Source organism: Malurus melanocephalus, unplaced genomic scaffold (genome assembly GCF_030028575.1).
Source record: "Malurus melanocephalus ecotype Western Australia unplaced genomic scaffold, MMel_1.1 scaffold_23, whole genome shotgun sequence".
In the NCBI taxonomy this organism is placed as follows: Eukaryota; Metazoa; Chordata; class Aves; order Passeriformes; family Maluridae; genus Malurus; species Malurus melanocephalus.
In genome coordinates this window covers 1,402,902-1,425,595 of record NW_026623255.1, presented here as the reverse complement: position 1 = coordinate 1,425,595, position 22,694 = coordinate 1,402,902, and the positions used below count along the sequence as shown (strand labels likewise).

At 42.5% G+C, this 22,694-nt stretch overlaps 1 protein-coding gene across 2 annotated transcripts; it reads left to right on the top strand.

The window, feature by feature from the left end:
- Nucleotides 1-360: 360 nt before the first annotated feature.
- Nucleotides 361-14,078, top strand: ZBTB24 (zinc finger and BTB domain containing 24). 2 transcript variants are annotated; one of them, XM_057390163.1, is made up of 7 exons: nucleotides 361-401; nucleotides 3,023-4,019; nucleotides 4,426-4,593; nucleotides 4,754-4,837; nucleotides 5,560-5,643; nucleotides 7,896-7,977; nucleotides 8,874-14,078. In XM_057390163.1, exons 2-7 carry the CDS (start codon nucleotides 3,050-3,052, stop codon nucleotides 9,685-9,687), a joined length of 2,202 nt encoding a protein of 733 aa, XP_057246146.1. In that variant the 5' UTR covers nucleotides 361-401; nucleotides 3,023-3,049; the 3' UTR covers nucleotides 9,688-14,078. The 2 variants fall into 2 exon arrangements, with proteins under 2 accessions (XP_057246146.1, XP_057246147.1); XM_057390164.1 differs by lacking the exons at nucleotides 7,896-7,977; nucleotides 8,874-14,078 and having other exon boundaries at nucleotides 5,481-5,590.
- The last annotated feature ends 8,616 nt before the right edge of the window (nucleotides 14,079-22,694 follow it).

Below are 22,694 nucleotides of genomic sequence, written 5' to 3'. Positions count from 1 at the left end.
CAGACACTAATCCCTTCTCTGTGGTAACCAGTGACAGGACCCGAAGGAATGGCCTGAAGCTGTGCAGGGAAAGCTTAGTTTAGATAATAGGAAAAGGTTCTTTAGTCAGAGGATGGTTGGGCACTGGAACAGSCTCCCCAGGGAAGTGGGCACAGCAGCAACCTGACTAAACTCAAGGAGCGTTTGGACAACGCTCTCTGGTACATGGTGTGATTCTGGGGGCTGTTCTGGGCAGGGCCGGGAGCTGATCGGATGATCCATATGGGTCCCGTCCGAGCCAGGATGTTCTGTGATCCCGCGGCTCCAAGTCCCGCCCGTRTAGCGCTCCTGGCGGCAGCGCAGGCGCGGCCCAGCCCCGGCCCGGAAGTGCAGCGGCGGCGCAGCGGGGCCGGCGGCGAGCGGTGAGTGCCGGGCAGGGCGGGCTGCAGCCGGGCTGGGGGGATCCGGGCCCGCGGCTTTCCYGGGGCAGCGCTCTCTCCTTGACCCCGCTCCACGAGGGGCGAGCGGCCTTGCCTTGAGGGGAGACACGAACCGAGCTCGGAGCTCACACGGTGCGCGGGGGGCGGCGACCCGCGCTGTGCCCTTGGCCGTGCCCGTGTCGAGGCCCAGCCCCGGGCCGTGCGCTGCTCCCCRGGCTCACCTCCCGGGAGCTCCTGAGCCCTTCCACGGCTGGACGGGAGCGTGTATCCGAGCGCTGGGCCGGCAGCGTGGGGCCTTCTGCTYGAGTACAGCCTCACTCTAGAATGGTGAGGGGTTTCAGGGAAGGCGGGTGATTTGGGTTTTGCAGTCCAAATATTAATGCTGTCACCTCCTAATTAAACACCGAAGTMGTTCATGTGATCAGAACTCAAAACACGTGTGGATGTTAGGGGGTGCCTGCAGGCAGAGTTGGCAGCAGCTGTTCAAGAATTCTTGTAATGCATGGTAAGGCAGATTGGGTCACACCTGCAGCTGTGCTTTAACGTGCTCCAGCAACAAACATCAGGCTCACATGCTCCGGAAATTAAAGCTCCCAAATGAAAGTTTCACTCAACCATGAACTATTTGGTAGTTGAGTAGGGCTAAACAATCCCTTTTCCACCATCTCAGTAGCATTTAGGTATCATCTGTAGATAGTGTCTTGTGTAGCATTTAGGTATCATCTGTAGGTAGTTGTTTTGTGAAGCATATGTTCAGGCGATTGAAACTGTTGTGATTTGAAACTAGGTACAAATATGCAAATTTATGTGTGTTTAAYATGACACTGGTATAAATTAGGATAATAGGTAGCTAATCTGTTCTATCTTTGGYTTAGCTGAGCCTGGTAAATAGAATATTTTGTACACATCTTATTCATAATATGTGGTAGATTCTTCTGAACTTGCTCTATTTTTTTTGTTAGGTAATAATTTTTGCAAATTTACTAAATAAGCGTAGCAAGTCAAATTAAGAACCCTATTTTAGACAGAGCCCTTCAAAATGCTGCTGTTTTCTGCTTGTATTGCCTGCCTCCTTAGGCTGAAGCTTAGTAGGATAAAGTGTTAAAAAAGAGAAATTTCCAGGAGGATAGATGTGGGTAAACGAAGTAGTGAAGTCCTGCTATATTGATACCAGTAAAATTTTGTAATTTATTACAGGATTTCATAGTCTTGTCCCTGAATAATCTGCCTTGATCATACTGCAGTTGATCTTTTTGTTTCCAATGTGGTTGGTTGATGCTGGCTAGACGCTAGGTGCCCACCAGAGCCACTCCATCRCTCCCCTCCTCTGGGGGACAGAGACTATAATAAAAGATCATGGGTCAAGATAAGGACAGGGAGAGATGAGTGATCTTACCAGTTTCGAGTACAGGCAAAACAGACTTGACTTGAGGAAATTACTTTATTACCAATGAAATCACTCTCAGATAATGAGAAATAAACCCAAATCTTTAAACAGCTCACCTCRCCTCTCCCTTCTTTCCAGGCTCAGCTTTAGTCCCTGTTTTCTCTACCTCCTCCCTCCAGCAGTGCAGGGGGATGGAGAGAGGGGACTGCAGTTCATCGCACGTTGTCTTTGATGCTCCTTTGACTCCTCACACTCCTCATCTGCTCCACCTTGGATCCCGTGCACAGGCTGCACTCCTTGAGGAACAGGCAGCTCCAGTGTGGGTCCTCCGTGGGGTCACAAGTCCTGCCAGCAAACTTGTGTCAGTTTGGGTTCCTCTCTCCACAGGACCACAGTTCCTGCCAGGAATCTGCTCCAGTGTGAGCTTTTCATTTGGTCACAATCTCCTTCAGGCATCCACCTGCTCTGATGTGGGGTCCTCCAGGGGTTGCAGGTGGATCTATGCTCCACCATGGGCTGCAGGGAGACATCCTGCCTCAATATGGCCTGTACCAGGGGCTGTAGGGAAATCTCTGCTCTGGCACCTGGAGTACCTCCTCCCCCTYCTTCTCCACTGGCCTTGGTGTCTGCAGGGCCACTGCTCTCACATATTCTCAGTCATCTGTTCAGCTGCAGTTGTGCAGGTTTCTTTCCCCCTTAAATCTGTTACCCCAGAGGTGTTACCACCATCATTGATGGGCTCAACCTTGGCCAGAGGTGGAGGCAGCTGGTGTTGGCTCTGTAGGACATGGGGGAAGCTTCTGGCGGCTTCTCACAGAAGATACTCCAGTAGCTGGCCTGCAGTCAAAACCTTGCCATGCAAACCCAGTTCTCTGCTAAGGAGATGTGAACAAGGAGTTCTTTTTGTCTGATTGTTTTAGTTTCAGAAGATGGTGTAGCAATTTTTTTAGATACACTGGAGTTYACAGTACATCAGAGATAAAAAAATGATAGGCAGTAATTCTGATCCAAGAAACTATCTGTAGCCATTTCACCAGATTTAAAAATACCTTTGAAGAAACTTCATGTCAGCAATAGTGTTGATTTTTCAAAAGTTTGGGGGATTGAGAATTGCTTCAGAAACTCTTGAACTCTACTGGTATAACAAATGATACTTGGTGTCTTATAATGCCAAGTGTTAAAATAATTCTTCTCAAAAACTATTCTGTTTTTCTAGGCACCTCCTCYCATATTCATCACTAAAATGGCAAAAACAGCTGATGCTTCTGAGAAACTGGTCATCATCCACTCCAAAGCTCACAAAGATACCATTCTAGCTAATTTTGAGGAGCAAAGAAAAAAGGATTTTCTCTGTGACATTACTCTGATAGTGGAGAATGTGCATTTCAGAGCYCATAAAGCTTTGCTGGCTGCCAGCAGCGAATACTTCTCAATGATGTTTGTAAATGAAGGTGAAATAGGGCAGTCAATTTACATGTTGGAGGGAATGGTTGCAGACACCTTTGGAGTTCTGCTAGAATTTATCTATACTGGTTGCCTCTGTGCYAGTGAGAAAAGCACAGAACAAATCCTGGCTACTGCACAGCTGCTGAAAGTGACTGACTTGGTATGGGCCTGTACAGACTACCTGGGAAGCCGCAGCCCAGGTAGCATGTTGCCAGCTCCAGCTGACAGTGGAGCCTGTGTTGTTGCARGTGACAAGAAAAATGATGATCCACCAAAGCGGAAAAGGGGACGACCAAGGAAAATCAAGGTCATCCAAGAGGAAGAAGAAGAATCAGGAGCRAATTCTGCTGAAGATGGGCAGCTGAGAGAGAACAACTCCATGCAAAATAAGCAAAATTTTATTAAAAATGACACTGCTGTAGAAGAAACAGTTGCTAGTGAACAGGCTTTCATGAGGAAGAATGWAGAAGAAACGGAACCTGCTTGTGGCTCAGAGGCTCCTGTTGATCTGTCAACTGAGAAAGATGAAAACTACGATCCCAAGTCTGAAGGAATACAGAGCACTCAGAGCCGTTACAGCAAACGGAGAATAAGGAGATCAATCAAACTAAAAGATTATAAACTTCTTGGGGATGAGGATGAGAAAGGACTGGCAAAGAGAACTGATGGGAAAAAAAAACGTGCGGGTTCTGAAGCTCGCTGTAAAGACTGTGGCAAAGTATTTAAATATAATCACTTCTTGGCTATTCACCAGCGAAGYCATACAGGTAGGCATGCTGAGACTGCTTCAGTTAGGGTTTAGGGATGTTGCCAAATGCAAGTGACTGTTGAAATGTTGGCTGTTGATTACAGCAAGAACTATCTGAAATAGCATGCTGATCCAAATTACAGCGTGTCTCCTGTATTTGCTGTTTTATTCTTGTCAGCAGAATCTCAGCACCTTTATCTCTCACCTTGATTGCCGTTTAATTAATGATTTCACTGTTTAAGCGCTGAATTATATGGCAACAGTTAAAGAATTCTTTTATTCCTATGTGAAGCTTGTCTCTTTACCACTAATCAAGAGTAATATTTTTCAGTAGCTACAACATTGCAGTGCATCTCACTATCAGCTTAGAATATCTAGCGAGAAATGATGCATCTATACCTAAAAATGTTATATTTTGCTTTCAGGGGAGCGCCCTTTTAAGTGCAGTGAGTGTGGGAAAGGTTTTTCCCAGAAACATTCTCTTCAAGTTCATGAGAGAATGCACACCGGGGAACGGCCCTACACATGCACTGTCTGCAGTAAGGCTCTGACAACAAAGCATTCTCTTCTGGAGCACATGAGCCTKCATTCAGGTAAATACTTCATGGCCAATGTAGCTCTCTGCTCCTAGAATTCACCTTTCTGAAAAGGTACCCCTGCTCTGTCTTGTGTGTGCTGGCTTGTGTATTTTATTATTTCCTTACACTTGATTTGGATGTGGCTTATGTTTTAATGAGTGATTTTTCTCTACAGGGCAGAAGGCTTTTACATGCGATCAGTGTGGGAAATTCTTCAGCCAAAAGAGACAGCTCAAGAGCCACTATCGAGTACACACAGGTATAATAAGTTTGGGCTGAGGACCTGGCTTACAGTCCATGCTGATTTGTCTTCCTAAGGATTGACTTAGGCTGAAAGTTCTTCCTCAGTGATCTATTTAGTCTCTGCTACCTTAATGTGTCCTGTCTGGATTTAACAGTGGATAAGGTGAAAAAGACAAAATGCTGTATAGTAAATGAAATATGTAGAAAATAAGTTAATTGAGCAAAATGGTGTATAGTAAATGGAATGTGTAGAAAATAAATTAATTGAGAAAGGCTCTTAAGATGATGAAAATTTAGTTACATTGTCACTATTTGACATGCACCTCGATTATTTTAGCCCTGCTGTCCACACTACAGAGAAGCTAAGAATTGTACAAGCAATTGTGTCTGCTGCCTGGYATGCAAATTGCATTATAGTTGCCSACTGCTTTGGACTAGTAATGGCAAACAAGCTTTAGGAAGTGTGCACACAGGAAGCAGTGGAGAAAATTAGAATTTACAAAGCTTCAAGAGAAGGTGTGTTTGGGCAGAAGCAGGTGTCAGCCCCCTCTTTTCCTGTGGAAATTAGAGAAATAGGAGTGTGACAGTTAAAATAGGGAGAAGGCAGTGAATCACCTTTTGTTTTATCTCTATATTATATCAAAGTGGTTATTTTACAGGAAAGTGCTTTAACAGAGAACACTGAAGAGATACAGGGGATCACTTATGCACTGACACTTTTTTTATTATTGCGACAAGGCCGTTCACTGCCGGAATGTACCCAGTGTCGTCGCAAATTCATGGATGCAGCTCAGCTAAAGAAGCACCTAAGAACACATACAGGTAATGTACCTTGGGTTTGGTGGGGTTTGTGGTCTGGTTTATTTTTTTAAGTTTCATGGACAAAATGTTAGGCAAATTACACTTGTCTTTGTGGAAAGAACTTCTGCTCTACTTGTACGCAGTGATGTCTCTGATAATGAAGAGATTTGACATCAGGAATGCAGGAGCACAAAAAAAGCTTGTGTTACAGCAGCACAGAAGCAGTGCCTATTACAGGAAAAGAGCTTTTTTCCCAGTTTTATAAAGCCTGCTGCAGAATATACTAGTTAGCTTTCCTGTGCTTGAATCCTGGACTGGGGATTCAGTTTGTCAGGAGAGCTGTATCCAGCATGTATTGGACTTGCAGTGAGCTGACAAGGAACAGAAGTGTCTGTCCTAAACAAGTTAGGCACCTCTGTCTGTGAGGGATGGGTGCTTATGAAATGTGCTGTGACCAGAARAAAAGAATTATTTCCATTTACCTTTTTATTGTGCTGTAATAAAGCAGATGTCGAGAGGAGATGGGCTGGGAGGGATGATTTAATGCAAGTGCGTCAGAGAGCGTTTTAAGAGATTTAGAGGACAAGCTGGTAATGAATCACTGGATAAGAGAGATAAAAATGTTGATCTATCCTCTCATAAAAACAAGAGCATTAAACTCTTCTTTGTAARATACTTTCCTTTGAAGAATAAGTTCATAAGGTGATAAAATTTTGTGTGACTAATTTTGGCTTCTAAGATAACTAGAAACAGTGGCAATTGTTTAGAATTATTCTTAAGCATGTTGCTTGCAGTTGTAATACATAACTTAGTCTAGAGCATACTTTATCTTCCTCCTCTTTTCTCRGTGAAAATAATACAGCTTTACATTTTCTGAGATAATGCTGAGGTTAAAACTAGTGCTTCTGGGAGCTTTTGSATAGTGTTAGCTTGTGATACTTACACCATTTTGTACTGAGGAGAACACAGTGTTGACACACACAACAGTTTTGTATCTGAAGCTGATACAGCTCTCTAAATCTAGTGGGAAATWAATTTGGTGTGGGAAATGAGAAGAGCAAGTGTACTAGCAAGGTAAGATGCAAAAATATCTGGGCTAAGCTGAGTTTTAGCAGAAACTGGCTTCYAATATATTTTGCTTCCAGAAAAGACAGGTGAGAGACCAGTATTAATTATGTAGAAATAATGATTAATCTGTCCCATCCCAAAAGCAAAGTAAAATTCCAAGGCATTTGGGAGACAGGTTAACATTGATACAACTGTTCTCCTTTGGCAGCAGTTTGGTAACACTGTGTCAGAATAATACAGTTTACTTGGGAAGTTACTCCTGTTTCAGGAGCAGGCTGGGACTGGATGACCAGAGGTCCCTTCTGACAAATGTTTCTTGTTCTCTCATCCTTTATCCATGCCCTCCAAAGCCACAAGGAAGCTGGTAAGCATTGCAGTTCTATGATAAATGTGGAGCTTCCTTGGAAATTGGCTGCTGCCCAATTCGTGGGTTTGGTGTGCTTTGATGGTGTGAATTACCACAGTGGTGATCTGGATTCTCGTGTCTGGTGACTTAAAGAACCCCAATGCAACAAGGACCTGTTATGGTGTGAATTAGGATTTGCTTTGGTTGGGAAGTATCTGTTTCTTGTGAACCTTCTTATAATTTAATTTGGTCTCTCTGCTTTTATTCAATCAGACATCAGAATTCCAACTGCACTAAACTGCCTACCCCAACACAGAAACAAAAAATCCCCAAACAAACTCACATTTTATTTAAYTCACCATAATTTTTTTTCTAACTGATGTTCCCAGAACATCATAGGCCTAGTGTGATGGAGCAGTATAGAAAGCCAGGCAAGTTATTAAGGTAATRGATTAATTTTCCCACTTTGGAAGTTTGGGCTTACTCATCTGCATGGTGCTGCACGGGCACCTGGCATTAATGCCTACGGATTCAGGGACAGCCTTTTTCAAAGCATTTCTGTTCCACATGGAACACCTGCATCTGTTTCATAGGTACAGCTTTTTGTTGCTTTGGGGGCTTGGATCACCTAATTTTTCATCTTCAAAGGTTAGAAATGCCAGAGGTGTACATTTAATATATTATGCCCTTATTTTGACTGGTGAGTTCATTCAGTTTTGGATATCTGTGCTGACCCATGGCAGAAGCATGAGGAGCTGACAGTGCACACTTGATACTGTGTATGGGAAAATACAAAATGCTTTTTAATATACCGATGACAAGTGCTATTAAAAAGCAAAGTCACATTTCTTTTTTACAGGTGAGAAGCCCTTCACTTGTGAGATTTGTGGCAAATCATTTACAGCTAAAAGTTCGCTTCAGACTCACATTAGAATTCACAGGTAAAGTTATGTCTGAATCTCATTACATTCTTTATAAATGTAACTTCTAATTTTTAATCTGTATGTAGTGCTTGTTCAGTTATAGAATGGTCAGGACTTGTTTGCATTTTGAATAATTATTTAAAACTTAACATTTTTGCACAACCTATAAGGAAAAAATTGGTAGTGGAAAGTACTGAAGTGCTAAATACTCATGTGCCAAGATATTGTAAGAGTCCTCTTTGGTGTTTTGTCTGTTCAGTGACAATGTACTTACTGCTGTATTATTTTTGTGAAAATTTTACAGTGAATTTTTGTTTGACAGCAGAACAGTAGCCAAGGTGTATCAAGGTTATTGGAGCATTTTCCTGTTACCCTGTGATCTCTCCTGTCTCTTTAATCGCATTGGTTGTCTTTTACTATTGTCGGTGTGATGCACTGCATAAAGGCACGTTAGATTTTAAAGCACTGGAGAACTGTTGTATAAAAAAAACATTTCCAGTAACAGTTCTTGTCCTTTTGACACAGGCAGCAAGTTAGGATTTGGACACTTCTTTTTGTTTTAAAGCCCACTCTGTTAGTAAAAGTTCTTAAAATGGTCAGTGCTTAGAATTGTGCTAAGTAAGTTGTTGCATTCTTGTCAAGGTCTAGCAGCACACAGCTTGTACCTGTGGTTTTATGAGAGGAAGGCAGTTATCTCTGTAGCCCTGGAGTATGTACTAATTGTACAATTTATGAAGTCAAATAGAAATAATCAGGAGGTGAAATAGGGGATGTTTATAGTGACACTACCCTTTAAGTACTTACAATTTAGAAAAACAAAGTAATCATTTAAGTATTTCATTACAGAAYAAGTTTAAGAAAGCAGCATTGTCAAAGTGAATATTTTAATGAGATGAAATTTTCTCTTTTTGCAGAGGAGAAAAGCCATATTCTTGTGGTATATGTGGAAAATCCTTCTCTGATTCCAGTGCTAAGAGAAGACACTGTATCTTACACACAGGCAAAAAACCTTTCTCGTGCCCAGAATGCAGTTTGCAGTTTGCTCGTCTGGACAATCTGAAGTCTCATTTGAAAATTCACAGCAAGGAAAAGCAGTTCCAGGAAGYCAGCTCTGCTCCGAGCACCAACCCGCATCCGGAAGAAGTGAGAAAYATTCTCCAGCTGCAGCAGTACCAGCTTGCCACCTCCGGAGGGCAGGAAATTCAGCTGCTGGTTACGGATGCAGTGCACAACATCAACTTCATGCCCAGCCACAATCAAGGCATTAGTATTGTGACTGCAGAAAATGCCCCCAGCATGACGACAGAGCAGGCTGCGAACCTCACACTGCTTGCACAGCCACCACAGCAGCTGCAAAACTTACTGCTTTCAGCTCAGCAGGAGCAGGCAGAACAAATCCAAARTATCAATATGATTGCAAACCAAATAGAGGCTGCCCAGCCTGAACAAATGCATGTCATCACTCTTTCCAAGGAAGCACTAGAACATCTCCATGCTCATCAAGGACAAAATGAACAAATCCACTTAGCAGGACCTTCGCATCCAGCTCAGCACGTGCAGCTGGCTCAGGAATCAAGTCAGCAGTCTCAGTCTAGCCAAGATAGAGTTCCTTCCCATCAAGTCAGTGAAGAACAGAATCGAAGTGTACAGGTTTCTGAATCCCATCAGCAGCCTCTGTCAGTAAATGAGTCATCTCATGAGCATCCTATCCAAGGACAGGCTTTCTGAAATGCTTGTTTGTCAGCAGAGGGCTGGGCSAGACAATGCTTCTCATCCAAGCAGGACATGTGTGACATGTCACACTGGGGTTTTTTTTTGCAACATAAGCTATCTGAAGATGCATTTCTTGGTGATTTTAGATGGGTGACTCAGTATTCTTAACCTTATTTATTTTAGAGTATTTTGTTTTTCCGGATTAGTATTTCTTTACCACTTAGTCCATACCTCACAACCAATTAATGTGGGGTTTTGTGCCTCATACACATCTCTGCCTACTGAGGAGATATGTAGCCCTTCTATGCATTTCTGTGTGACTCTCTGGAGAAGTGCACCTTGCTGGTAGGAGAACAATGTTTACGACATCTGCTGATCAGAAAGTACCACTTCTCTGACAAACTTAACATTACCAGAGCTACTGTTAAGATTAAGACAACCAGTACTTTTTGCAAAGCTAACACCACATGTCTTATGTTTAATGAGCTTTCTCTCTGCAGGTTAATATATAATTCTCTATGTAATCATTCCCTGAAGTGCATTATGAGTTACTGACTACCAAATTTATTTGGTTTGGGTTGAAACTGTTGCAGTCGTTAACCGGCTCTGAATCTTCCCTTCTGTTTACTGTGTGCTATACAATTGCTCCTCAGAAATGTTTAAGCCATTGCACTTGAATAGTGGCAGTGAGATGTGGTGGTTACACTGGAGAACTGAAACCCCCAAATTCTGCTCTGTTAGTTCTACCACTCACTCTCTGTGTGAGTGTGGGCAAGGTAGTTGACTTCTGTGCCTTATTTCATCATCTAGAAAGTGGGGATAGTGTTCACCCACTCTGCCAAGCACTTTGAAGAGCTCTCGATGTTGAAGGCACTGTCTATTGAAGTGCAGAACTCTCTTCCTGACAGGATTCTGTCAAAGCTTAGGAGCTACTGTATATTTAAAGAGTTATTTTTTGTACTTTTGAGAGAAGAATGTAATCTTAGTTTAATATATGTTAGACTGGTAATTGTTTATGTGAGGACTTAAAGGATGAAGAGCCACTGCAGAGCATAGTGTGTTACATAAATGAGGCACATCACTTAAAGTTGTACAACTATTTTTGTTGACTAAATTAGATGTGTGTAGATTGTTTTCAATAACTGACTGTTAACAAAAAGGATTTGATATTGTAATAAAATGCCAAAATACATGCTTTGTGTTTTCAGGTTTAACTACTAGTAACACTTTGCTTGGTTGGAGTGGTGTGTTAAAATCCAGATAAAATGCCACTGTTACGTAAAAGAATATGCTTAACTGTCATATCAGCTTTAAAATGTCATACTTGTGATTTACATTGATGTTTTATGTTACAACAAATGAAAAATCTAAAAAAATGGTAAATTTAAAAGCAAAATTATCCACATTTTTTATAATATCCTTTGTTCCATGTCCAGACCTCATTGGCCCACTCTTGACTGCATGCTGCAGAAGTTTGACTAAGTATCTCTATTTTTTCAAAGTACTGGATCTCTTTTATATAAATGGATTATGATAAGGGTGGACAGTGGGAATGAATCAATGGAAAAAAAAAAACAAAAAAACCAAAAAGCAACAAGCCATCCCACAGCAAAGATCTGTTCAGGCTTTTCACCTTCCCTCTCAGAATAGAGAAATAAAATTTGCATACTTTCTGCCACGAAAGTGAACCAGCATATTCTGCAGTTCTGCCTGAGAAGCTTGAAGTCTTATGCTGTAAGAGCAGATAAACAAATCAGTAAAGCCTGTTACAACAGTTAAGACAATCTTGCTGAATAATTGTATAAGCTTACAGTAAGCATTCTGGCAGTTTCATCCTAAAAYTGCTTTTATCTAGAACACTTTACAGTACAGCCAGACTACTGTCTGGTCAGAAATTTACAGGAACTTGCACTGTATTCATTCTCTGCCATATATTTGGGAATCCTGAAATGCTTAAAAATGGGTTACAAGRTAAATTCTAAGGCTACCAGTAAAGTAACTGTTCAATACTTCCCTTTTTTGAATTATATTTTGTTTATCATGCAGATWAAAAAAAAAAATCCTGCAGTTATCCTTGCAGGATTCAGTTCCATGTTACAATTACCCAAGACACTGTCACATAATGCTTTCTCAATGATTTCCCTATAACTAAAAAACCTGAAGTTTTGTGTTCGGAATTGTGTTATGCTCTTCTGCAAATTAGCAGTGAGGAAACAAGCTGCTGTGAATAGCACGGCAATGACTAATCTTGCACCCTGCATTGCTTAAGCTGTCAGCACATATTGTAGCTTGCACTCAAGAAGCTGGCGTGCCTTCTCATACCACAAATGTTGCTTTTTGGACACCATTTGCTTCCTCTCTAGTGAATGCATTTCTGTTAAAAGATGAAATTGAATCTGTTTTCTGTGTGTGCATTTTAAGGCTACAGCTGAAGTCTAGGATTGCTTTGAATTTTAAAGGAAACTCCTTCAAACAAAGCTTTGTTTTTCTGTCCAGCTGCCGCTAAGAATTATTTAGGAAAAAAAAATGCATCCCTTAAAAACTACGTTTCAGAACAGCTCTGTCAGCCAGTAAACACCTTAACTTCTTTTTTTCTCTCATAGACTAATCCTAGCAAATCCGTCTCACTGCTTACTATGTTAAAATGAGATTAAGGTTTTAGACATAAATGCAGGGCAGTAAGAGGACTATAGAAAGATCCGGTTTTGTGAGCATTTAACACCATTGTGTGTTTCCTCTGCTTCATTCGTAAGTTACCCAGTGTAGTTAAACTCTAATAGGATTTCACTTTTTTTTTTTTTTTCCCCAAAATGCAAGTTTATCAGATTTTGGCTTTTTTGGAAGATTTTGGTTGGCTCTCCAGGTGCAAGTTGAAATAAATCCCTGACAGGTAAAGCAAACACACTCTGAAGCCTGTATTTGCCTATTGTGTATTTCCCCTACCTGGCCTTCCAGTCCAGCAACTTGTTTTTTCATAGATGAATATCAGAGTATTTATTTCATATGGGTTGTGAAAGCAAATGATCCTACCAGTAGGAAAAGATTCATCTYAACAGGTGTAACTTTTCAAGGTTTTTTTAAACACTTGGTTTATGCTCTCTCTTCTGCTCAGGRGGACTAAAGAAAGCACTACTAGGGGTTGTACAGCAATTACCTTTTAGCATCTAAGAGCAAAAGGAGATGACTCCTATCTCCTCACAACCTCTGTCCCACTGAATGCCTATTCACAAGTTAAAATCAAGGCTATTGAGCCTGGCATTGATCTTGCCAGTTGTTAAGGAAGAGTTTTGTTTGCATCTCTTTGTTTATGAAAGACTCATTTTACTATTGTAGGTGGTTAGTAATCATGGTGAAGGTCATGGCTGGTGTTTGCTAGTACCTATCCTGGTGTGCTTGGATGTGCGTTTTTCAGTCTTTCCCCACTTCACCTCAACTGAAAGCTATTATGGGAGTCATTCCTGATCACCAACCAACCCAGTGCCTGTGTGAGCACAGCAGCCTGGTACATTTCCTAGCTGCACATGTGTTCCAACTCTGCTGTAGACTCTGACAGTATCCTGTGTTTAAGTGTCCTTATCCAGGAGAAGCTGAGTGAGTTGGGAGTGGCTGGGAGGAGGCCGGTTTGCAAAGCAGGTGTGCCCTGGAGTATGGGAGCAGTCAAGGGTGCTTCCTGGGTACGCTTATCTCCACATGGTCAAAAGTCCATCTATGCAGGCTTTTTCCCAGTCCTTCCGCACTGCAGGTTCTCTCCAAGAACAAAGAATAGGTAATGCCATACTCTCCAGAGCTATGATTTCRTGACCTCTTTATCTTTCTATTCATTGGAGACTAATTAAAGAGTCTGCCTCTTGCAGAGTTGCAGTCCTGTGAACTACCACAGTTCTCTATGTTCTATCCCTTTTCAGATCCTCTATAAAACATGGTAACAATAAATGGTTTTCCACAACAGAGGGACTACTGATCATATCTGTCCTAAGCAAKTCTTCCAAATGGAAAAACCCATCCAGGCATATTCTCAGCATYGCACTGTGGTATGCTCACTGCTCATTTCTAGCTAATAATTTAACCCTGCCTGATTGAAAGTATCTTTGGAACAGCAGGAAGCAGAGTTTTGCTTTAGTTAGCAAACTTCCTACCCTGTCCTGCAAATTTTTCTGACATGAGGAAGAATTTCTTTCCTGYGTGAATGACCGAGTACTGGAAGACATTGACAGAGAAGCTGTGGAGTCTCYCTCACTGGAGACATTCCAGAACTGTCTGAATGCAATCCTGTACCATGTGCTCTGGGATGRCTCYGCCTGAGCAGGGAGGTTGGACTAGATGACCCTSTGTGGTCCCTTCCAGTCTGACCCATCCTGTGATTTTACRTGCCTTTTACCAAGATGTCTCCATCTGGGTGACSTCTAGCAGCTCTCCTTCRGTGCCATCMTGTGRGKGTCYCTCTCAAATGTGTATGTATATATAYGTGTGCGTGTATGTAATTTTTTTTCATTAATTCTGTCTGCTTTCTGTTCTGTTTCTCAGTCCTTTTCAAATGCTATATTGGACTRAAAGGAACTGAAACCACTGCAGCTGCATCAGGTGGAGAGGCTGGAGCAAGAAAACTTTCTGAGATTCACACAGAAGCAAAATTCTTGGGCCTTGTGTCAGGGTATGCACTCTTCAAAGTACTTCAAGTTTCCAAAAGCATTGCTGCACAACCTTTGAAAGGCTTTCAGTATCATTGTTTAAAGGTACTGCACAACCTTGTGTGCTTTCCATACTTTCCTTTGTGGTAATTTATTTCCTCTCAAACCTGAATGCAGCACAGCACATCTGCCAGAGCTGGCAAGCAGAACAGCACAGCAAATTCACTTCTRACTCATCACCTGCAAAACATTTATGCTCATCTGAGTACCATGAACAGGCTTGCAGAACAATATCATGTTGTCATAAACAGGTAAWAGAGTCTGAAATCAATGTTAGTCACCCAGTTCAGGATTTTAGCATACATCCTTTTCATTATTGGCAACCTGTTGAATAGAATTTAATATACCTGAATAACCAAGTGATGAGATAAGGAGAAATRAAAACCAGAATAGATTGAGACAACAAATAATTGGTGGTTCTTGGCATACTCTTGTTTTAAAAAAACACTCAACATAAATTTTCAGAAAACAGTCCTGTTAATGCTTGTTATGCTTCTTAGGCGAATTGTTGCTTTACTTTTTGACTTTGATTTTCAACTATTACCAGTACATTTATAATTAATTCCCATTTTTTGCCCACTATCACAGTAAGAATGCCGAGAAATTATCAGTAAAAAAAAAAGTTTTTTTTTTTCAAAGAAGAAGGCTTGACAGGAGCCCAGTCCTATGTATGTACAGAATTAAATTCCAATAACACAATTTGTGTATAAATTTAAGAACAATTACAACATGCAGACATCAATCTCAGGATTTTTTTAAAAAATAGTATGTAGTGGATTGCTCTGGGTTTAATCCTGAAGTGTTCTGGTGCAAAAGGGAGAAAAAAAGATGTTTCAAAAGGCCAAATAAACTTCAGTTCTATTAATCTGTATCAAGCTAAAAATATGGATGTGGGRAAAAATAGACAGCCGAGAGAGTATTTTCTGAAGCTTTACTGATTTTATGCTTGACTCAAGCTGCTTCTCCTCTGGACTTTACATAAGCCTGCTATAGACTTTTTCTGGGCTATAGCAGAAGCCATATGTTCTGGCTACCAAAATTAGATTCTGCTTAGCTTACAGCCTGCAGAGGCTCTGGCAGCCATGCTACCGAYGTTTGGGAGGGGGAAGGAAAAGGCTTTCCTTTGCATCACTGAGTCACAGCCCACAAAACATCCCTGCAGTTGCATGTGCTGCTTGCAGTTACCTCCTGTCACACATCAGCTCATCTGCTGCCACCCAGGACCTGGCTGGGAATTAAAACTGCCTTGTCTTACCATTTTAACATGTCTCCTTGTCCAAACTGTTTTGTCTGCCTAATTTTTCTACATTTTTTCAGTAGAACATCATCACATGAAATGATAACATCTTATGCACAGATCTTTCAGGCAAGGGAGCAGCTGTTGTAGCTAAACCTTGAGAATCTGATCATCTTCAGGTTTGATATTGCAAGGATGGGGCTCTTCAAATCCAGCATTGCTGCAAATCCCAAAAAAAWTCTTAAAATAACATTGCCCTAATGAATCACTGTAGGAAACTAGCACTAAGCCAGACCAGGGAGACTTCAGGGCTATCTGGAGGAGGCCTGTCTGCAACCTGTGATTTCTTTCTCAGTGTGGGTTTTTTATAGACACRTGTAATTTAGCAACATTTGGCTAAGAAGCTATGGGCTTTTTAGTTCTGACTCTGGTTATATAAAAATGTATCACTTTATAAAGCCAGTAGGATATACAGCTGTGGGGGAAAATGCACATTGTTATTAAGATGAGAAATCAATTGGTTTGGGTTTTTTAAATTCAGCAGGTTTGTTTTGCATGAAAATCACAACTGTGTCATATGCAACAGGACTTCAATGCATCAAAGATGTATTTTTCCTGGAGATGTGACAATTGTTCTGTTGCGCCATGACATCATGAAAAGTTACACAATTTTTTAAAAACTACACAGAAATTCAGWTTTGTCACTTCTAACATCAGTGGCTCCTAAAATTCACTGTGCTCAGAGATGAAAAGTGACCTGAGCCAGCCGTGCTGACAGAAGCCTGAGCTGAACCTACAGCTGTCGCACAAAGCGGCTTTTGCTCGTGCTGCGCGAGCCGAAAGWGAGCGAAGCTGCCGCGGTGGCACAAAGCTTTGCTGCGGGAGCCACGACCCCTCTGGAACTGCTCTGTCCACGCGCTGCTGGCAGGAATGATGTCTCAGCAGTGCCCAGCAAATACAGCTGCGGGCAGGAGTTTTTGCGTCAAAAGGAGACACACACTTCACACAGGGTGTAATTAAGCTGTAAAGCTCTTTGCCACTGAAACTTGTGGATGCCACATTTTTACATTTGCCTGAAAAGCAAAGAAGTTCAAAAGAAAAAGAGCTGCCAGGGGGAATTAAACAGAGATAGCAGGAAATCCTTGAGCAGAGGCTCACTGGAGGCTGGGAGCATAGTGGGGAAGCAGTTCTCTCAGGTTTTTGCTTTTACTTACTGCTTTTGSCTGGGCATTTGCTATTAGCCAAAGRCTCTTCATCCTTTCTTTTAAGTGATCCTGACAGCATCCATCAAGAGCTCTGGAAAGAGCTGGCTTCAGTCCTTTGCTCTGCAACATGCTTTCTGTGTAACCTTGTTTTCCTTTCTTCAGGGGAAAACAGGAATTGGAGCATTTTCTAACTACCAACACGGATGAAAACTGCTTACATTAGGTTTRGGAAGTGCTTAGAAATGAAGGGTAGGGTGTGGGCTGGTGTCTGGTGTTGCTGTTAGGAGCAACAAATTAGGAGCTGGGCCCTGCTGACAGACTCAAACTCRTGGTGGCCAGGTTGCCATGGGCCAGCTGTGGGTGCCTGTGGCAGTGATGGTGGTGGGGCTGCCCCAGCASCTGGTCTTCCATGTGGCCAAGTTCAGGGCAGAGGTAGCCCCTGGGCTTCAGCCCAGTGCCACTTTGGAAACAGCAGGGAGGGGTGTGGGCTTGAAGCCTGCACCTGGCATCAGATCTTGGGAAGAAAATATTCCAAATTTCATGTTTCTGCTTTTCTTTGGTGCTGCCAGGTGCAGGCACCAGCACTGAGGCTTTATGGACTCAGCTCDGAGAGGTCTGCACTGCATCATCCTCATCACCCAGTTCCTACACCTCCAAGAAATATTACAGCTGTGCATTGCTGTACAAGGTGTCACACACATCACAGCTCTGCATCTTTCATCAAGTCCTCAATGCAGCTCTGGCAGTGCAAATGAGCAAGCAAGAAGCTGCAATCCTCACAGGCTTTGGCAGGCTTTCCCTGGGAAACTTGGCAGTGTGGCAGAGGCACAACACAGAGCCCACCTCAGGGTGCACAGTGCTGACCTTTCTGCCTTGCTGGCCTGTCAGGGTTTGTCTGCCAGGCTCATTCCCCAGCATTACTTACAACTGATAAGCTCTGCCATCTCTCAGCAGCCCTAAGGGCAGCCAAGCTGATAGCTGCAGGGCTTTGTGCCTCTTGACTTTTTTCCTTTTTATTCCAGCCACCATCCCAAAAGGGTAGCAACAGGGACTGTGAGATGAACAGGATCACTTCACTTTCACATTTCTTTTGGCACGATAATTTCCCAGGCAGCAGGATCCAGAGTTTTAGGACCCACCTCACCAAAAGCTGCTGGCCAGTCCATTCCAGTTGGTAGGATTCGTGGTTTCAGAAGTAGGAAAGGCRTAAAAATACCACAGGCTACTTCACCTGTGGTGGATATTAGGACTGTTTCTTCATGAAGTATCTAACTAATCCCTGGAGGCTTTGCTGTCCCTCTGAAATGCAGGAACTGAGAGGTGAGGTGTGGCATCTTGGTGACGTGCTTCATTGGTGGCCAGGTGGTGAGGAATGATGAGGAGCTGCTCGAGTGGCTTTACCATGAGCRGGACTATCACAACTTTAAGCCCAAGGCACTTTATCAAGCAATTGCTGAGGATTTCTRCAGCAAATACTGAAAAACCAGGCAAGTAGCACTGTTTTACATGAGCACAAGGTTTGTAAGGAGCTGGAGAGGCTGAGGAAAGGGCAGATACCATGGGGAGGAAGAAAAGTGAACACAGACAGCTGTGGCATTTCTCTTGTTTTTCTGCCCTGTGATAGCAGGGCTGGAGCTGAGGCTGGAGAGCCCAATGCCAAGGATGGCAGAGTCTCCATGGCTCTCTGCAGCCAGGGAGGGACAAACGCTAGCCCAGATGCCTGACATGCACTGACTGCTTCAGACAAAAGTGCTACTGTGCTGATCATGCTGCAACTGTGCTGCTCCAAAATCCCAAATAAGCTCTTGGGTATCAAAATTCTTGGGTACCCTTATTTCTGGGTACCAAAACCCAACCGCCAGATCTCTCCTTTCCCAGCCAAGACTTCCTGAAATGCTGTGGTGGTGTGAGGTGCAAAATACCAGTCTGGCTGGGAGAGCAAGAAATGTCCATTTTGGCAGGTGACSAATATTCCTGTGGATGCATTTATTCCTGCCTGTATTGTACCAGCTGCAATAAGCATGTAAACAAAYGTATGATAAAGAAACAGGCCCTGACCAGTTTGTTTTAGCACACTCTTGAGATTACTTCTGCCCAGATTCAGCCCATCCTCAATTTTTTATTTAAACAAAACAGTAGGGATTCTGTTTTGCCTTGACAATCCTGCAGACATTTTCTGAGACCATTCCCACTGGCCTGCATTAGGGAGGGAGTGCAGCACAAAGACCTGGCCTTTCCCTCACTGCTTTTGTTTTTCTGCTTCAGTGTTTGTGTACCTGGGGATGGCCATTGAGGAGGCTGCTCTTTGAGGTACAKAACAGAGGAGAAAAGCAAAAGCAAGGAACAAGTCCTCAAAGCRTGGTGGTTTCACCTGCCACAGGAGGGGAGACAGAAATCTGTCAGTGGACTTCAGCTAGGAATTTCACACATTGTCAGCTAGGAATTTCACATGTGTTTTCCTCCTCTCACTTTTGCAGCTCTTTTCAGACCCCTAACCAGTCCCATAACCGGTGAGAATTTCCAGGCTCTGTGCTCCAGAGGAGCAAAGTGTCTCTGTGATGCCTAGTGAAAAACAAGTGGATCTAAGGGTTTGGTGGGTTTCTTGAATTACAGCACAAAGCAAGGGGGTGGGAAGCTGTTGTGATCTGCATGAATAGCAATCTTCATCCATGAAAACTTAACTGAACTCCAGGACAATCCTAATCTCTTAATTCAGATATACATATATGTGTGTGTGTTTGTGTGTATGTGTGTGTGTGTGTGTGTGTGTATGTATGTATAAAACCAGAAAACATTTTCTCTTTTCCCATCTCATTTTCTAAACAGAGGAAAAGTTTGAGTAATGTATTCTTTTGATTATCGAGGACCTTTCCAAAAGAATTTAGGAAAACTAACTGAAAACATTAAGACTCTTTTCCATTAAGCTGATTGGTAAGCAATTAAGAAACTAATTGGAAATATGAAAAAACTAAAAATATCCATAGGGAAGTATATTATTTGTTTTATAAAGAGATTAATTTATGAAGGCATTTAGTTAAGTGCCAGAGTCCTCGTAAGTGTGCTGATGACAGTTCTACACCTGGAATGTGGCACCAAGGAAAAAGGCACCACGAAGAATGGGTCACGCACATGGCCCACCTGACATCCCCAGGGAAGTGAAGATAGCAAGGCTTATCAGAAGGCAGTTCCTTTGTTACTCCCTTTTGGTCTATCACACATCTTACCTGCCCATACTTCTTATCTGTGTTTGCCTTGCTCCAAATGTGAGTGTGTAAATACATTTCAGCATTTATATATATATATATATATATATATATGTATATTCAACACTTAGAGGATTCACCTCCTGCTTTCAATGAATAACCATGCAGATATCGATGCTGTCTATAAAAGCCATCTAAAATGACCAGCTTGCTACTGTAGAGGATTAATGATAACCTGACAATGTCTAAACAATGTAGCAAAACTAGACTTATTTAAAAAAAAAACAAAAAACCAAAACCAGGTTTCCTTAGTGCCTTATTCATTCAGCTGAATAGGAATTTCACCCTTATAAATTCTCCTTTCTGAGACAAGTTAGTGGCCTTAACTCACCATAAAATCACAGCTGCATTTTCATCCTTCTTTCTTCTAACCCYACTCCCTCTGACAGATGTCTTTCTTTGGGGCACTCCTTCCTTGGCTGAGCGCTGCCACTGCTGGAGCTCTCCCAGCAGGAGATGCTGGACCTTCTCAGAGGAGCAGCAATTAAATACATGCATCATCAGTTCAGAGAGAGRCCATCTCCTGGAATGGAAGCAGGGCTCTTCCCAAAGGTCTGTCAAAGTTTCAGTAGTGAAACAGAGACGGAAGCATTGTTCCCCCARGCTGATGTGCAACCCACGTCTGTGACCTCGGCTGAGCTGCTCACTGACAACCCTGTGACAAATGCCTGTGATAATCATGGTCTCTGATGATTGCTTTTATCTACTCTGCARAAACCATAACTGGAAAGGGAGATGAAGGAGAGCCAGTTTATGATCTTACCTTTGAAGGTATGTTTCCTCAGCTATCTTACAGTGCAAATGGTGAATTTCCACAAAAATCAAGTTGTTGATCTGATCTTACTCACATGAAAACCCAGGAATTGCTTTTCATCTCCCTAAARCAAAAAGGTTTGGTTTTCAGTCAGAATTATAATCCGCTTGTATTTGCAAGAGCAGACTACTTTAGTGAGAATACTTTCTGACCTGTAACCTTGTCTTTCTCCTCCAATGTTCCCCTGCCTGAGGTTTAGCTCCACCAGCCCCTTCTCCCTGTTTAAATGAGGGCTGATGGTCACCCACTGCCTCCTTCAAACTTCAAATACTCACCTTTACGGACAGGACCTTAGAAATGCAGAAGTGGATTACCTACAGATCTCCAGGCACACCTACTACCTGTTTAAATGCATTTAAAGTAATAGAGCTAAGTCAGCTTCAACTCTAGATTTCCTGGACCTCAGGCAGCTTTTCAGGCTTGRGCACACTGTAGACATTGCTGCCAGCAGCCTCATCTCTGCAGTGGGAGGGGAGTTCTGAATCCCACAAAAAAAGTTGAGAAATGACAAATATGAGCCAAGTTTAACAAAAAATGTTCCTTTTACTGGTAAAAAGTAATAAAATGTAAATAAAAAAGAACATTCTAACTTTCAATACTTAAGAAAAACAACCCATATAATTGACATAGGCATTGGGGATTTTCTGTTTAGATTAAATGCTACCTATCAAGACACTTTATGACAGTTAAAGCACTTTTGAAAATGATTTATGTTCCCTTATATGAAAGCTTTCCCGCTGCCAATRGTGCAAACCATTTCAGCAGTCTGGGCAGCAGCCAACGCTGAGGTCAGAAATGATAAGTGTAGCTGAAAAGTTTCTKTYCCAAGATGCYGYAGAGTCTGCCTGTGAGGAGAARCTGCTCTCACCTCAAGGTCCCAGTYYGGATGGAGCAAAATGTAGCAGCRCTGGCRGGCAGGGAAGCTGCTGGAGGTGTAAGCCTGGTGCGTGGGATTTAAGGCAGTAAAATACTATGACCTTCCTGGAGTGGAGAGAAAAGGGCAAAAGTCATTTCTTTGAAGCTGGAGCTCCTGGAAGAGCAGCAAGCCCAGGCTCTYAGGGCACACATATCTCTGAGAGAATGGGAGCTGGTACTGGAAAAAACAGGACTGGCTGTTAAATGATTTGCAAGGTGGGTGTCACCAAGGATTTAAAATTTTGTGAATCCTCTTTTACAGCAAYGTTATCCAATGCATTTGTGTTACTGCCCATCTTGCACCCTTTGCACTTTGTGTTTGGGAAGAAATTTTTAGGTTTTATGACCTAACAATAGATTTACTTGATCTACACGTCAGGAAGAAACGAGTTTGCAGGTGCAGTGGTACTTCTGCACACGAGAGCTGTAGCCCTCACAAAACCCCAGCCTGTTCACAGAATTTTGCTCCAGGGTCATCCATCACCCTCCTCCAGGTAGAGTTTGTTCTTTCCCTGTGCTACCCAGGAAAGAAGCTGCTGTGTGGGAAGGGGACAATGTACCAAAAACTGCTTGAGCCATTTTAAGGGGGATTTAATTTGGAATTGGTCAACCTTGAAAACGTTCCTGGAAGAGTTTTGTTACCCATATTGCACATACTCCACRTGTTGATGGATTAAAGGAGGAGATTGCTACTTCTTGCCTTCCACCTCTTTAATTAAAAGTTGCTTTCCAGYCTTGAGAAAGGTGTTCCCTTGAGTATGCCTTTCTATTTCAAGGCTTAGATTGCTTTCCCGATACTTCCCACAAAACTACTTTACACAGAGGGCAGAGGACAAATATCTTGGATATCTGAAGAGAGTGAGAGATGCCTCTGTCAGCTGGTAATGTTCAGGAAGGCTC